This window comes from Anopheles funestus, chromosome 3RL, assembly GCF_943734845.2.
Source record: "Anopheles funestus chromosome 3RL, idAnoFuneDA-416_04, whole genome shotgun sequence".
Taxonomy (NCBI): domain Eukaryota; kingdom Metazoa; phylum Arthropoda; class Insecta; order Diptera; family Culicidae; genus Anopheles; species Anopheles funestus.
The window spans coordinates 40707424-40725137 of record NC_064599.1 but is presented as its reverse complement, the minus strand read 5'-3'; the positions used below and the strand labels follow the sequence as shown (position 1 = coordinate 40725137).

Below are 17714 nucleotides of genomic sequence, written 5' to 3'. Positions count from 1 at the left end.
AATTTAAAAATAATTTACAAGTGTTCAACAATGTATAACGTGCACAAGGAGCTAACGTATAATATTCATAAGGCGTACGTCTTAAACATGTTTAAAGAAAATTAAGAAAACAAAGAAAGAACAAGAACTTTATAGTACATTAAACAAAACAAATAGATAAGAAAACATACAAAAAAAAATAAATCACACAAGACTTATTAATACGGTTTTAAGCGCCGGTCTGAAAAATGTAAACGTACCATTTCCCCATTGGCCGATGCATCGTTCTGGCTGGCACCTTGCTGTTGCTGCTGCTGTTGTTGCTGCTGCTGCTGATGCTGTTGCTGCTGAGGCTGATTCGGCTGCTGGCCACTATTTGTAAGGGGTGGAGTAGATGGTGAGCAAGCATTGATGTTGGGCGGGGTGGACGTGGGTGAGCCTCCCGTGCAGCCTACACCACCAACCGAATGTTGGTACATCATCGTATCACCTGGTGCAAAGAAAAGGAAAAAAAGGAACGGATTTTCATGTTTAACAAAGCCAGAACTGTACGGTCACCTTTAGCACCACCTCAATGCCCCAGAGTTATGGTTGACTGGACGGATTCACTTGAAAAACAACCCAGACATGGACAGTTCCTTTTTTTTTAGTTTGAACAAACAAACATCTCCGTCAGCAACCGAAAAACATTTTTCAGTCATTTCTGTTCATTCGACACCTTGCGAGGCCCCACGATGAGACGATCGAAACCGGCGACCGGTGGTAAAAAACAACCCTAAGTCGTCCTCGTGGCCAAGGCTTCGTTCGGTGCTAGAGTGTTGCGAGCATGAATAATTTTGTGTCGATACGCTTTTTTTTGCTGTCCATTTCTTATCCCAACCTCCGGAAAGGTGTTAATGGGTTCGGCATACCGGATGGGCCCGTGCGTGCAGTAGTAAGTCGTGACGAACCATTGCCAAAGCGCACCGTTCAAGGCGTGTAGTGGTGTAAGCGGGTGGGTAGGGTCGTACCCATTCTCGGCGATGTTCTATTTGACCATTAGGTGAGGTTTTATGTGAGCTGACATACGCCTTAGTGTTGGTTTTCTTCGACATGACCTTGCAAAGCGCGTTTTGGAATTAGGAAAGCCACAGACAAACCAGTGCAACTAGTTCTATATATTTATACATATGCACCATACATATGATAAAAGAAAATTGTATTATAACTAAACGTTGCTCACATTTTACGATGAATTATGAGGAAAAATGTGAAATGTGAAATCAGTTCTTGTAAAATCTATATATCCGCCTAAATGTATGCAATCGGTAGTGAAGCGTAGTTCAAATAGTGTTAATAGTAGTGATAGTGTAAGGATAATAATATTATTAAATATATAAATTATCTGAATTTACGAGACTGGGGTAAATCCTATCCGAATCCGGACACAGGACTGACTATCCTGCTACGTAGTTTAAAATCAAGAAAAGCCAGAAATGGCAGGCCAAGACCTCTTGAGGTTGTAGTGTCACTACTAGACATACTTCTATCGTAGAAGTATGTCTAGTGAAACTTTTATACTGCTGGTCTTAACAAAACTATGAATCCAGTTATTGCAGTGTTTCCATTATACTAAAATATTCTACAAGTCAGAGGACTTGAATAGTAAAATTAGAATTATAGTGGATGAAATCTTCATGGTCAGTTTTTGTTAATATTAATTTACAAAAAAATAAAAACCACAATTTAACGATTAGATTTACATACATTTTCGGCCACTAATTTTTTATGACACTATTTTATTTAGCTTTAGTTGTTATGCTAATTAAACTTAACAACCCAATTCATTATGTCAGTTTTGTTAATGATGTACCTACTAAACTATTGCGTCAATCTTTTTATATTTAGCCTTAGAACTTCAAGTCCATTTCGAGGAATCTTATTGCTTAATCCATTTTTATTTCATACATTATTACCATACATCCATTCGTTCATTTCCATAGTGGCTTTTTCGCTTATTCGTTGTAAATGTTATATTTCATTTAAATGAAATCCTTAAGGATGTAAAATTAATAAAAAAAACAGTTTGAAACAAAACAAAATCCTCATATCGTAAGATTTTACATACAGCAAATTCACTTGGATTATACAAATATAAATAATACGATAAACAAGATCCACATTAAGGATATTATTAGTTTAATTACCTAACGCGTTCAGTCCATAATTATGATACCCGCCGGCTCCCATCGCCGACGATATGTTAATGCCCGTGTTAAGCCCCGTGTTGAGCGATGAGGAAAGCGAGGATGATTGGTTCAGCTGACCGAATCCTGCACCGGACGCCGTACCATAAACCATTGGTTAGTTGCATTCAAGGTGTGGTTAGTGGTGTGTTAAGTGTTAAGCCATTGCAAATGTGTGCATAAAATAGAAGGAAAAAAACACATTGGGAACCATTTAATGGACGATAGTTGCTTTTGTTCAAAAGTTACAATAATTTATATTAAAACTGATGTTAGTACACGCGTATTAGTGGAACTGTTTCGGTTTGGCAAACGAGCCACTTGTACCTACCGGCAGTCATCGGATTAACACCAACGCCCCATCGATCGCCCCCAAACATTGACGTGCCGCATAAGCTTTCGCTCATCGCTATGTTGGTTATGTTGGCCCCGAACGGGGGCAATCCGTGCGAGGGTAATAGGGCTCCTGCGAAACATAGGAACGGAATTGGTGCGTAAATTACTTTGGTTTTGAGTTTTTTTTTTACAAAGGTGTCCTGTCCTTACCCGGCGTGCGGAATACATTCGTAGTCTTCTTTCGCTTTTTCCACTTGGCACGACGATTTTGGAACCAAACCTGAGTGCAAAAGAGAGCGAGAGAGAGAAGGAGAAAATGCGTGAAAATTTAGTACGTCATTGGAAAGTATATGATTTTAATAAATTTTAAGTATCGCTTTACAAATCTACAGTTCATTAACAGTTAAAATAATGTAAGATTGTGGAAAGAAAAATCCACCCACATAGTTGTGGACCCCGGCAGCAACGCCGACAGGGAACAATAGTTTTTTTTTGGCGCAGACCAACCTACATAGGACATTTTTAATGCACGGAAATAACACCAGTCGATTGGTGTTGGTGATTGTGTTGTGGCTTGATGAAATTGAGTGGCCACAGGGATGGCCAGGTTGGGTGGGAACATTTTTGTGTTTCACTTCTTTTTTTTGGTTGTTGTTGCGGCGTCTCGCTTGAAGTTGTTTTCTCTTCTCTGTTATTGTGCTCCTGCGCGTATCAACGCGCGCGGTTGGTAATCACGTGCTATTTATTATTCACTGTTGTTTATCATTACGATTATGGTTATTATGTATGAAATTGCAGAAAATGGTATGGCACGCAGGGTACGGGTAGCTAAGAGTTTTTTTCCATTCTCCTCGGTTACGGTTTAAAGTTAAGAAAGGGAAAACAACGCACAAACCAGTTCCACCAGGCAATGTGTGGGAATACAAAACAAGGGGTGGAAAAAAATGTTAAGGAGTGACAATCCGCCCAAATGGTATCGAATGTCTCTGTAGGTGCACTTGGGTACACGCTGCAATGTACATTAGAGGACGCACAGGAACGCGCGAAAAAAAATGCCTCAAATCTCGCCACATTCGCTTTTCTAGGATGGGTACGAGCGTGTTTTTTTCCTCCTCCAGTTTTTAGTAGCATAATTTTCACACAGCCACTTTAGGTGAAGGTTGCTCGCCTTCACAAGTGCAGTGGGTAAACAATGATCTATGATAATGATACCGGTTTATGGCTTCGACAGTATGGAGAAAGAACCAAAGCAACAAACACAAATGAGATCATCTTCTGGCCGAAGCGTTATGCTTATGCCGCAATGTAACGATACGCCATGCTGGCTGATGCCATTGACTCGTTTGTTGTGGTGAATGTTTGCCACTTTTTGGATGTAGTCGCTAAATTTAGCAAAGATTTGCCGCCCTTTGGAAAGTGTGTCGAACATCGTGAGGAGGGAAAAACCACCCCGGACCGTTAGGATAAACTAATTCAACTTTTTAATCGAATGCGAGGGGGGAAAACTGCATATTATAAATTCATGAGTCCGTATTTGCTAACCGCACGCAACACTGTGTGTAACGATGACAGCCCGTTTTAGGGCCAAATCAGACCAGTCATTGGGTGTGTGTGTGTGAGTTAGTAACCGTCGATCGGTATTCGAGGGAAAGGTTCGTTTGTTTGTAAAGTTTGTTATCATACGTAATCAAATAACAATGGATACATAGGTTTATTAATTTGTAATGTTAAGTCAAAACACTCCTTAATGAATGTAGTGTATCGGGGTTAAGGATATTTGATTAATTGATTGTTTATCACGACAAAGAAAAATAAAACAAGAGGATAGTGTGAAACAATTTTAGCAATAACTGTTACATTAAATTTTATAAATTATGAATCATTAAATTTAATGCATAACTAAACAAACAAATCCCTTTTTTATGATTTTAAGTACAATGACTTTCAGTTTTACTTTATTTTTTACCAAAAAGCCATCCATAAGTTCATAATTAAATTCCCTTCTGAGTATAATATGCCTGCTATCAAATAGAACTTAGGGTAATACTACCCCAACAACAATTGCCTAATTTCAATTGTAACATATGCGATCAAAAAAGAAGGATCGTCAGAAAAAAACGGATATGTGGCAGGATAAAACGCTTCCAACAAAACAAAAAAAAAGAGATAACTAAAATCTAAGTGTTACGGATGGAAAACCACCGTCTCATCGTATGATTCGTACCTGATGATGCATATTTTTCACCCTCGTTACTCGGCCGGTATGGAAATGAGTGGGAACTAATGAGAGAGGGTAAGACACGGCACATCACAGGCGTGAAAAGTCATCCGCGTGCACGGCTTTGATTGACTTGCCTGGCAGACGGCGGATGGAATGAAGCGGAAGGGCAAACCAAGGCTTGATGTCCAGAGGGAATATGACACAGGGATAATGGCAAGGACGAACGGCAAACTCGGTGCGAATGTGTGCGTTTTAATGGTATTTAATGGTGGTGGTTGATTTTTCATTGATTTTTGTAAGTTGACTTTGTTTGGGCAACAACCGAAAGGATATGCCAAGAAGGATCGGCTAGGTACAGCATTGTTTGCGTAATAGTGTCCGCTCGTTTACATTTTAGTGCATCGTGAGAGAATGTTTTGGGGTTTCATACTTTCACTCCCATACAAGTTTCTTCCGTATTGATTTCTAATTAGGGAAGTAATATTTATAAATAATCACATATGCAATTTAAACATACGCATAATTTTGAAAGAAAAGAAAGTTAAACTTTTAATATACGCAATCTGTTCAACCTGTTCAACGTTTATTACACAGTTTTATTGTGATTTTCATGAGTTGTCTTTGTTTGTTATTTATTTCTATGGTGTGTACTTATATTTCCCTACTTTGTAAATATTTTGCTATTGTTTTGGTTGTTCTTAAATATTATTTGTTGTAATTTCTGTTGTAGTAATATTACTGTTTTTTTATTTTTATTCTAATTTATTTTATCTATATTTATTTTTTATTTTTTTTTATTTATGTAGAATGGTCTGGCCGTATTGGTTACTGTATTTTTATTTTACTATCAAATACTCAAACAGAACACAAATTGCACTCTACCCTTAAAGGCTGCAACCCAATTAATTACTAATGCACTGAAGTTGCTTCAATAAACTAAGAGATATACTAACCGTCTCGATAAGATTAAAAAACAACAAACAAATTAATCGAATGCAGTTTTTGATAGAATTATAAATATCTCAACTTGTTTCTTGGTATCATGCGTTAATCGTTTATTTTAATACAGCCAAGGTTGTGTATCTACTTTCATATGGACCCAGTAGCTAGGATGGGACTACAGGACTACTGGTGCAGGTCTCAAGTGAAGTCAAGATTTGAGCTCCAACTGACTTGTTTTTTTAGCCATTTTCTATCAACCATCGCTGTTTTACTGGCCTGGCCTGGACATTCAAGTCCGCGTTGGATGCTTCTTTCTTATTGATTTAAGGTCCAATATAGTGCCCAGTGGTTGGCAAAAGGCGATGGTTTATCTTTTGACTCTCCCAGTTGCCAATAATACTATATCCCAAATCAAAACCACTCGCTTGCCATTCGTCTTGGCTTCCCTTTCGAAAGGGAGTAATTTATGTCTCACTCAGTACACCAAATGCGATAATAATGTTGTCAAACGGAAAATCATTTCTCACCACCGTACCCATTTTATGGACAGATATCCGCATTGGTCCGCGTGGTGTGCCTTTCAGCATCCGTCCGGCAACACACATTCAAGCAAACACACACGCGCATGTATAGCTACATGCAGCATAGGGAGCGTAGATGGTCCCATTTCGGCCATCAACGGTCCAGGGGAATCCTTTCCATTTATCTCCGGCACACTTTGATGGTGGAGTCCGAATGATTAATTACCCGTCTCATTACTCCCGGTTTTGATACCATTACGGCTACTCGATGGTCACAGCCAATGACGCGTGGGGCGCAGTGAGGGGTTTGTGAGGATGATCCGGGATGCTGTGTGGTGGAACTGGTCGAACTGAAATTTCTTTTCCCAATAATAGCAGATATCAAGTTCGATTCTCTTCTGTTGGCAAGTGTTTTTAGTTAAAATATTACAAGGCATTTGCTCTGGTTTGTCTTATTTATACGATTGTTTTCTAGACAAAATTCAACAAGCTTAAAAATTAATAAAATCGTTTAATCGCAACAAATGTTATAAAGTTTTCGTAGCCCAACCTATAAGTTTATTTCTCTTCGCTTTATTTTTTTACCTTTTATGAAAAACCTTCTGCTTGCGACTGGACCTAATCCATTTAATGCAAATCATGGTAATTCCATGTACCGTCACTATAACTTGCTAGTTATTGTAAGAATAAATTAGTGACAAAAATGTACCCGGAATGCTTTCTTCTAGCAACAATTGTTCCCTTCATTTGTGGTATGTTTTTGTGTCTGGATGACAAGAGGCGAGCAGAAACACACCTTACCAAGACACACCAAGAATTGTCTGCCGCGAGGAGTTTGGAAGTGATAAAATATTGGTCCTCCATTTCTAGGACTTTACCGTAGACTTAAGGTTTTTCTCGCTGTTAATATTTCTGTTTATGTGTGTGTGTGTGTTGATTGTATTTGTTGCTTTCCAGAAAGTACGGCTGGCATTCTGGCCATTCGAACCAGAAAGAACGTTCCCAATTCCCAATGGGCGGTTCCCGGTGAGGTTACACGTAAAACTACTTTGGCTCCGACTGAAATATAAATGATGGAAATAAAAATCTATCCTTGAAAAGGGAAAAATACAACATCAACGTACAGCCAGCGTCGCTCAAACCCTGGTGGTGTACGTGTTCGGTTGTTTGGTACGGGGTTTCGAACGGTTATGTCCTTTCCTTTCCAAAGTGGTAAAGTGAAAAATGTGAAACCGAGCGAGTAATCGCAATGTGATTGTTGAATGCCGTTTTCCACTTGCAGTGCACTAGAAGAAAAAAAATATAGGAACTCGACGGGAAATGCAAACGGTTATCGTTACACTACGGACAACTTCAGCGACCATCGCCGCTACGGTTGATAAGTGACGGATGACGGAAGAACGGTGGATGATAGTGATGGAATAGGTTTTAAAAATGTATGTATAAAAAAGGAACAACATCACTATTTCCGTTCGGGAACAACAATCACAAAGTGGCTAAGAAAAGTTGCGGTTATTCTGGCTCGCTTAAAGGCCAATGGTAAAACAGGTTGAAAAAAAAACATTTCCCCTGAGACACCAGTAAGTTGCATGACAAAAACATTCTTTGTGCATTATATGCCTTTTGGTGTGACAATAGAACCAGACACCTGTTTGGTATTTGTTTTCTTGTTGAGCAAAATGTGCAACTTTATGTGTTGCGGGTAAAAGAATATGCCCAAATGATGTGATAAAATTGGCAAGAAATTAAATTAGCTTCAAAACAAATGGAATTTGATTGAAACAATTTCAAGAAAAAAGGATTCTTTTTATCTAATCCAATTTTTTTCTTATTCAATACAATTTTTTTTAGTTTTTGTAAGAACGTTTCACACAATGTTACGTAAAAACATTGTTTGTTAAAAAATTTAAAAAGTAAGTTCGTTATTTCGTACCAAAAGCCTTTGTATTTGTTTATCAATTTACCGACGGCATTTGCCGAAGATCCTGAAAAGTTAAATGACCAGTCCCTCCGTTCGTCGATCTGGACCTGTTTTAGACCTGTTCTACGTAAAAGAGATACCGATCCAAATGCTCGCACACCAGTGACCAGTGGAATATGGATGAGTAAATAAAGCTGAAACTAATAAATATTTTGGCAGGTTGGTGTGAAATTGTGTACTAATGACGCTACCAGGTCGTGAAGCTGCTGGTGGTGCCGCTGCTGCTGTTGCTGTTGATGACCTGCTTTGTTTGGTGTTCGGGGGTTTCTTTCAGTTTGTGGCCTTTTTTTCCATCGTTATTTTGCTACGGTGTGGTATTGTATTTCTTCGCTTCAACATCTACGCAATGGTTTCATCACAGACATGAAGCTCTTGATGCCGAAAAGTTCGGAAGCTTTGGATTTTTTTTGCTTTAGAACCGACTGTTGCCTGCAAGGTGGCCGCCTAATGGATGTGGTCAAAGGGGCTTTCAAACAATATTTAATAAACGCACGAAAAGCATGAATGTTTTGACTGGATAATTGACTGGAATTATATTCAAATGGATTGAAATAGGGGAATTACGGAGGGAAATATTAAACATGTTACCGAAACAGGATAAACGTAAACTAACTTAACAAATAAATTATGATAATGATAACAACGAAAAAACAGTTTTTACAGTACGTAAAGTATTTGTATTTGTAGAATAACATAAGCTTTCACAAAGCTAGATATTTTGAACTGTAAAGTATGCTACAAATACTACAAAAATGATCTACAATTATAAATAATGCAATTGAAAAAAATGCATAAGCTGCATATGAAAGTTTGCATATTGCAAGGAGATTTGCCTATTTTTTTGGATTGACATTTTGAATTACTTTTTTTTCAACTTTGTAACACAAAAAATATTTATTTAAAATCATATATAAATATGATTCAAATAATATATAAACACTTCATAATAATGTTTAAAATTTTTGCGTAATTTATTTTTGAATTGTTTTTAAATGACTTTTTCTCTTCTAACTATTTTTGTAGTTTCTATCGTTTCGCTGTTATAAAAAATATAAAAGTGTCAATAAGAAGATGATGTGTCAATAAGAAGAAAATGTTTTTCTGATTCGTATTTTTACATATAAATTGCTGTAAAATTATATTTATCTATACCAACAAAATCAAATATATTGGTATATATCAATATCTTTTGTACTGCACTTTTCAGCAAAGGAAAAATAATAAAGTACAAAAAAATAAATCTACTATGATAATAAAAAGTATAAAAATACCATTGAATTTAATAAACGGTTGCTTTCAAGCGTAGAACAAAGGAGTAATAATTTCTACAGCACGAGCGAACAAAAACGAGCGAATTTGCAGCCCCATTTGCTATAAGATATTGAGTTTGCTTAAAGCATGCTTCAGTCGAATAAAATTCTTTTTTAATTGATTTGAACAAACTTTTCTTGGCACATAACAAAGACAGATACTAATGCCAAACCAAGCACAAAAAGTAATAAAGTTTCCGGTTTGTATTTTAAATCGTAACTAACGACACAACGCCAACGGCAGATGAAACGAAAATCTTGTTGTCTTCTTAAACAAAAAACAAAAAAACTTCTTTTCTACCATCAGCAAAAGTTCTGAAAAACAGGAGACATAAAGTGCTGTAAGAAAACGGATGGAGCCCTTCGGCAAAATGGTTACCGTCAGCTCAGAAGCAGCCAACACGGTGGAGTAAGATGGAAAAACTACGGCACACACGAATCAATGCGACTGCCCCGCGCATGCTTCTGAAAAATTCATTCTACGTTTCCGGAGCTCCCCCCCTTCGTATTCGATGCTGGTGCCTTGTGGAAATGGTACAAGCGAAAACACCGTTCGCTACAAAAGCATTCTTGTGGGGGTGTGGATTGTCCAAAATGGCGAAAGCTGGAAAACTGCTGCTACCACTTCCAGGACCGTGATTTTCTACGTCCTCTCTTTCTCGCTTATCTTATCTCTAACGTCCTTCTTCTACTAACCCCCCTTTTCACCCACAAAAAGACCTATTCGGATTGGGGAAAACACACTTTTCCAGATCAATGTGTTGGTATCGGCACACTGGAGCACTAACACAGCTGCACAAAGCTCCCTGTTTTGGTGCCTTCAATTTTCCAGCAATCGCTCAACTGTGCGCTGAAGTTTGAAGCGTTACCATAGCGACGGTAAGATGCTTTGACCATCGGTAGGATAAAGTAACATTCGTCCGAAATTCGTTCATGCGACCGTAAGCTGCCAGCATGCCAATTTTGCCGGTATTCAACCGAAGTGCACTTGAGAAGGTTTAATGTGTAGCGAAGTATTCGATATTCCATTTCACAAACCATCCAACGGTTTTATTTGCCACAATGTAGGTAGTAGCAAGTGTTGCGGAGGAGTTTTTGTTGAGAAATTTACAAATTGAAGCCTTTGCTGTTCGTGTCTTTTTACGCAGAATAATTTATTACTCAACATCTGAATGTTTTTTTTTGTTGCATAAAAGCTACCAGGAAATATAAAATCCTTTTTTCCAACTTGATCTACAGCTTCAGCACAACAGTAAAATAGATTGTACGCTTTCATAACGATTTATTTGGATCTTATTTCGTGAAGCCAGTTTCGAAATGTAATGAAAAATGTCTGTTTGTGTAAATATTAAATAAATTGTTTTCATTGAAAATGTTTGCTTTCAACCGTGATCATTTGTTGTAAGATTAGGTATTATTATTTCAAAGAATATAATCTATAAGAAACATAAAATAAACCAACCAATTTTAAGGAACCAAGTAATATAAGGAACTTGACTATTACAGTTACGCATAAATAAATTACAGGAAAGTGAGCCATGGCAGAGCAAGACCTCCTGAAAAGAGGAATTTTATTTGTTAAATAAATCCAAACGAATCATAATGTTCAATGTGCCTTGTATCTGCAAAAACTGATAGCGAATAAATTGAAACAACAACATCCACAAAAAGCGCACAACCGTTTGATAATTTTGGGTGTGATTTGTTAGAGTAGATGTGTTACAACTCGTGTTGTTTAAATTTCTGGTTTGAAATTCTGCTACCAAACGGGTACCCGTTCGGTGAAGATCAAACGCATTTTTCGGTTGTTTGTTAGTGGTGGCGTTAAACATTACGCTTTCCGGCTGAAGATTCAAGGAGGAACAGATGAGTTCAGGGACGAAAAGTTAATTCCAAAATGGATACGCAGTTGGTTTTGTTCAAATATCCAGTTCGTGAAATGTTGTCTATGTAATGTTGTATTATATGATGTTAAATGTTCAAATAATTTTATGCTTTCAAAGACATTAACTAATTCATTTCAAACAGAATCTTTCTTTGTAATAAATTGAAATCAATAAAAATTATTACAACTGGCTGAAACCGATATTCAAAAAATGAAGGAAGGATGGAATAGATGGGAAATATTGAATAACAGAACAAAAGAAGACAAAAATACTTGTAACTGGAAAGAGATCTTAAGAAATGAAAAACACGCTCTAACCCTAAATTTTGAACAAGAAAAAAATGACAATTGTTAGTTAAATTAATTAAAATCAAAGATGATAAATGAATTCATAAACATTCATAAACGAAGATTGTAACAGATTTTACACCGAATCGGTTTCAACGAGCAGCAACTGTTAAAAATCTTTATTTGCATATCATCATCAAACCCTCTCTCGAGACGAAGCTTTTTAATGGATTTTAAAATTGATACAGTTCTCTGCAGCAAGTACAGAAAACACTCACCACTGAGTTGAGTGATTCCGCTTGGCGGAAATGCTCTTGGGCTGCAAAATTGTACCTAAGAAAACGGACGCACTTGTGGTGTTGATGGAGGCGCATGGTAATTGACGATAATTGATTGATTGGTTTCCAATTTCCAAAGTTTAGAAAATGGTAGATCCTCCGTTGCTCGCAAGCGAATCATCACGTGCGCGAGGTTTTTATGATGCTTGTGACATGGGTCTGGTGACTCGATGAAACGCATCTCCTGCAGAATTCCATCAATCCGACCGAGACAATCAGTCATTCGTACTACACAATCCATGCTGAAAGCCTTTCACTGTTTCACAGTGGCTCGTAGCGTGGTCGTTTGGACTGGGAAATGTTCCGTTTAAAATGTGATACGCACGTGATGCTGAGGTTGCAGGAAAATATCGGGGTTTCCCTTGAAAGCACCACCTGACCTGCTTTTCCTCAACGGAGTCACCGTCGTATTGGAAAGACGATTGACAAACGTATCTCAGTATACTATTCATTAGCTAAGAAACAAAGGCTGGAAACCCCAGCAGCCAACGAAACAATGACGATGCCAACCAAGATAGGAAATCTTGCAAGAAAACTTCCACTTTCACTTTTCTCCGTTGCCACTCAACGAAAAATGGAGACGTTTCTCAAGAAGTCAACACCTTGGAATAATGGATACCGGGCCTCATGTTGCTAGCAGGCGCAGCTTAGGACAGGCAACAAGACTGTCAGGCATTGCTCACAACTGACTCCTTCCGGTACGATACGAACAGAGCCGACTTGTGCTGTGCTGTGTCTTGGGCCATGTCATGGTTTGTCTAAGATTTGTTGATGGGGTCTTGCGAAAATCCCCGTGCGTCAAAAGCGGTGCGCTCGCACGTAAACCATTCTCAGGTTGCTGTGAATGTATTTATTATCAATTTTCCTGAAAGTTTCATGCCACTAATCCTCGCATGAATTAAACCAGATTAAAAGCTTGCCAGTTTTACCGGGCGTCACGCAGTACGGTTGCCGCCAATTCTGCTTTACGACGATGATGGCCGTGAATGGTTTAGAACACAGGAAGTGTTTCTAAGGCTGAGGTTGGGGATCTGCCCCAACGGGTAAGATGGTGGTCCCGACTGCAAGTAGAAACTTCTTGATGATTGTGTACGGTGTGCGTAATGTGCAAACGATGATGCTGGGAAAATTAGAATACTGTAGCGTAAGGTACATTCTTACGCTTTTTGAGGTAAAACTGTAGGATGAGTGGGTGCGTGGTTAGAGATTGAAAACAATTGACTGGTTGTTTTAATTATGTGAATTGTTTGCATAAATGGTAGAGCATTGCTGTAAGCGGGTCGCAGAATTTGATATGTACGGAGCTGACTTGTTAAACAGCAATTTATGAATGACTGTATTATAATGAAGTGCATTTAGAAGGTGAAAGGAAGATCATTGCAAGATCATCTTCTAGTTGTGCGGAATTCCCTCTTACAGATTTTGCTGGAACAAGCGGACTAATAATACAGTTCTAAAGTATTCAATTGTAACTTTAAGGACGTACAGTGGTGCCTATTGCAGTTAGGCTTCCAAAGCGTAATTCAATTTAATGAAACAAACTTATATTTTTTTCGAATGTTGTTTTTTTGTAGATTCTTGAAGATCTCAAATAAAAAAAAAACATATCAGTTTGTTTTTCCCAAAAAATAGCAACACCTAAGTTATTGTTTTAAAGTTTATAAAAATGTATACTCCTTTATCTAAAACTATAAACTGAAACTGAGTGCAAACGTAGAGGGAAATCTCGCAATACACAATGTCAGAAGTATAAGGATAATTATGGTTTGTAAGAAAATAGATGTTACTCACCAAAACGTTTAATTCAAACATTTGGTGTTTGAAAAAAAAAAAAGATTTCTACCATAATTCATTTCAACATTTGTAATCAAACTTTAATTCCAAATAGACACTTGAAATACGTTAATACTCATATTTAATATATCTGTGGTTTATTGTACAAATTGGTTGTACTTATTTCGAGAGCTTATTCATTTTTATTTAAAAAAATAACACTGAATACCGATTATCTATGCCAATCGGGACTCAACCAAGACCGGATAAGAGAAGAACACGGATAATAAACCTTGGTATTTTCATTCATAAAATTATTACTGTATAATTTGTGAACAGTCACGACTTTGCTTGAGTGCACGATTTCCATTTTGTGGAAAGAATTCTTTAATGTTTGATCGAATTATTATATGCCATAATCGATTGGGTTCTTAATTCGTCAAATCGTCTTTTGAAAGGTTTTACACTCGACTGGTATGTGATAAACGGCGCCAGTTCCAAACAACAGGACTGCGCTCAAATCCCATCCGGTCTGTCGTCCCATAGCAAGGACTGATTACCCGGCTACGTGGTAATAATAAAGTCTAGTAAGCCAGAAATGGCCGACATGACCTATCAGAGGGTCGTTAAGCCAACAAGAGACAGAGTGAGAGAGAGTGTGTGTGTTATCAGCGTTCCATTGCAATTTATTGTGATCGAAGTATTGAACAACAAACTTTAACAATAATAAACCAAAGAAACAGAAAAGAACTGTGTATTACTACACATATGACCTGTACATTATTGAAACAGTATGTTAAAATAATAGCTTTAGTACAGGCCGTAATATTCCATTGCATTAACTTCATCGATATTTATCTATAGTGAACCAATATGTCCATCGCTATGCACAAAATCGAAATTGCTACGCGCACACTCACGGTCGCGTATGTACAGCGATTCGCTTCGTTATCAGCAAACCCTAGCCCGAATGTTTTCAATTTGCATGTTATTAATAAATAAACAATAAATCGTACGCCTCAATAATACTTTTATTACACTTTCATTACCTTACACTTCGGGTAGGATTTGCTGTGGCGCGGCAGGCGAAATAACATTTTCCCCCTTTGGAAGTGTGGCCAACATTAGGGAATCTGTCGTTCCCAACACAAAACCCTCATCAACACCCTGCCCCAAGTTCTGCCTGCATGGTGATCGACCGTCCCATCACGGTGGTGGCTCAGCAGGAAAAACGTTCAACGCCCCCTTGTCACCACAGGAGCGCAGACACATTAACCCCGGGCCAAAAAAAGGGCCAACCGACCGAAATGGACACAATGGGGGTGGATGGCAGGCGGCTGGTTTTTGGGAAAAGGGAATTTGTTGCCTGTTTATTTTTGGGCTCGTACAAATATCCTGACTAGTAAATAATGAACTAGTCACTGTTCCACGTTGATGCACAGTGGTAAAAGCAAAATGTTTGGTGGCTCTTATGAGATTCATAATTATAATTTTATAATCATATAAGAGAATCAAAATGAAGATTTTATTAAAGAGAGTAATAGTAGAAGAAAAATTCTTAATTCATTTATGATCATCAACATTCTTCACTTATCAGTTTTATTTTAAGTACATCATACACAAGGTTAAGTTTGTCCATAGGATGTGTTCGAAAACATTCCAAGTTAGCCATTAACTTTAAATAATTCACCCATTGTTCCTATCGTAACAATCAACCGCCACCCACCGGTGGCAATGACTTGCGCGACAGACAGACAACGGTGAAACAACCCTACCCGTTACAATGGTGTCCATATGGTTGATCGGCAAGGCAGCGAAGGGTCGATGCGCAAGAAAGTCATGGAATAAATCTTTTCCTTCGTGCTAAATCTATTCGGGATTAATAGCACATTACTAGCCGCACTATTTATCATGTTGGGAAAATCTTTGCCCACTTGCCACTCTGCCATGGCCTGGGAACGGACGTGCCATATCCTTTGGGAAGAAAAGCCTTTCTCTGTCTGTTCGGTTGTTTCAGCTGTGTTAGATTTTTGTGACTATTGCTCTGAGCGGGCCGATGTAAAAAAGGGAAGAAGCAAGGACCAAGATAGGACATGCGTAAAGATGGAACAGAATAGATGCAAAGGAAAGTGAAAGTAATACAGTGGCGGTGTAAATGGGAGGATGACTTTTTGATTCGATTCGTAACATCACACCACACCACTCTCGCCCGGTTTATCCCTCGATATCATCGCCATCCCTTGTTTGGTCGTCATCAGTTTCACGGCTAATTTCCGCCCTATTGGACCGGATCCCGTACCATGTGAAGGAAAGGCGATAGGCGATGTGTACCCGATTCCGTGTACGGCGGGGCGAGATTTAGAGTTGTTTTCCTTGTACACCGCATTCGGTGTCAGTCGGTACGGGTTTGCTATTATTTATTAAAATCGTTACACCAGTTTCAAATTTGCTTCTTTGTCGGGTGTGTTTACCGATTTTCCAAAAACGAGGCTGCTAGAAAAGTTTAAGAATTTACATTGTATTGATTGGAGAAAACGGCACATAAGCAAGCAATAATAGTAAAATGTTTTAGTGACTGAAAAACACATACATACGTTGGGCTTCTTTTTGTAGGTATAAGGGAATATTAAGTCGTCACAAATTGTTATCTTGTCCAGATAGTACTAAACACATATTGAACCCTTTTAAGAAATTTAAAAAAGAAGCATACGCACGGAACAAGAATTCATCCCACGGCACAGCGGGCACAAAATAACAGGTGGATAACTTGTCAATTGCAGCGAGTTCCGTACGGAAAACAAATCTATTTTCTGTTTATTTGCTGTTTTTATTAAATTTCGCCACGTGTCCCGTATTATCGAGGTGGTTTCGCACGGTGGCACACGCACACGCTACCCACTTCGTTGTGCGTTTAGTTGATGGAAAAGGTTGCTGTGTGTGTGTGTGTGTGTGCATGTGTTAGCACGTGTTTTATGGCGCGTGCAACAAGCGAAATGGTTGGAAGGGATTGATATTAAGTTGTAAGTACAAGGTTAATCTTCGACTGATTTGTGCTGAATTGAGCGTTGGTAAAAAAAACGAATCTTCAATTTTGGCATTAATACGTAACAACACCTGTCCTGCTTGTAGTTTATCATGAAATCGTGCAACATTTTATTTGTGCAGATAACAACCAGATAAGCCGTGGCACGGATGCTCAAGCTATTGCTTCATTGAGTAAGATGGGGTTTTTTTAATAAGCACCACTTCAATCACGTGTTCTGTTTACTTTGATCAACCGAATCAACCAAGAGTTATGATGAATCAGTTCAAAACTTGTAAATTAAATATAATGTATAGTTTAATCAGGAGATTTTATGAGTGTTTTGGGAATCTTCAATTATGCACCATTTTCAGAATGAGAAATCAGAATAAATAGTTATATTATAGAGACAATTGAGAGAATTTGCTGCTAATGGAATGGTCTAGAATAATGGAATTGACCAATGTAAAATAATATATAAATTGTTGTGTAACTTGTGCAAAATAATGAAAAATGCAGTGACTCAATTGTATGAAGAAGATGTATCGAACATCGTCAACAACATGTAACGATTGGTTTCATTCTCAATAAATATATTTCTTCTTCTTCTTCTTGGCTTTAACGACCTTACAGGTCACGCCGGCCATTTCTGGCTTACTAGACTTATTTTTACCACGTAGCCGGATAGTCAGTCCTTGCTACGGGGGGACGGTCCGGATGGGATTTGAACCCGGTCCGGCCGTGTGGATTGGCGCCGTTTATCACATGCACCACCGGGCCGCCCCAATAAATATATTTACGAATAATTATTTTACAATTGAGTTAAATGATTTATACAAAAATAAATAAACAAATTTTAATTTTCATTTATTATCACCAGTACCTGTCCCGCT

At 38.1% G+C, this 17714-nt stretch overlaps 1 protein-coding gene across 4 annotated transcripts in view; it reads right to left on the bottom strand.

Moving 5' to 3' along the window:
* LOC125768875 (homeobox protein orthopedia) overlaps nucleotides 1–17714 on the bottom strand; it is a 38498-nt gene that overhangs the window by 2299 nt on the left and 18485 nt on the right. For 3 of the 4 annotated variants that reach the window (XM_049437129.1, XM_049437131.1, XM_049437130.1), the window contains exons 4-7: nucleotides 2751–2820; nucleotides 2536–2670; nucleotides 2166–2291; nucleotides 240–469 (exon numbers count right to left, since the gene is read on the bottom strand). In XM_049437129.1, the coding sequence (XP_049293086.1) occupies nucleotides 240–469; nucleotides 2166–2291; nucleotides 2536–2670; nucleotides 2751–2820 (561 nt within the window). The remainder of the gene's footprint in view (nucleotides 1–239; nucleotides 470–2165; nucleotides 2292–2535; nucleotides 2671–2750; nucleotides 2821–17714) is intronic. The other variant, XM_049437133.1, reaches the window with a different exon arrangement.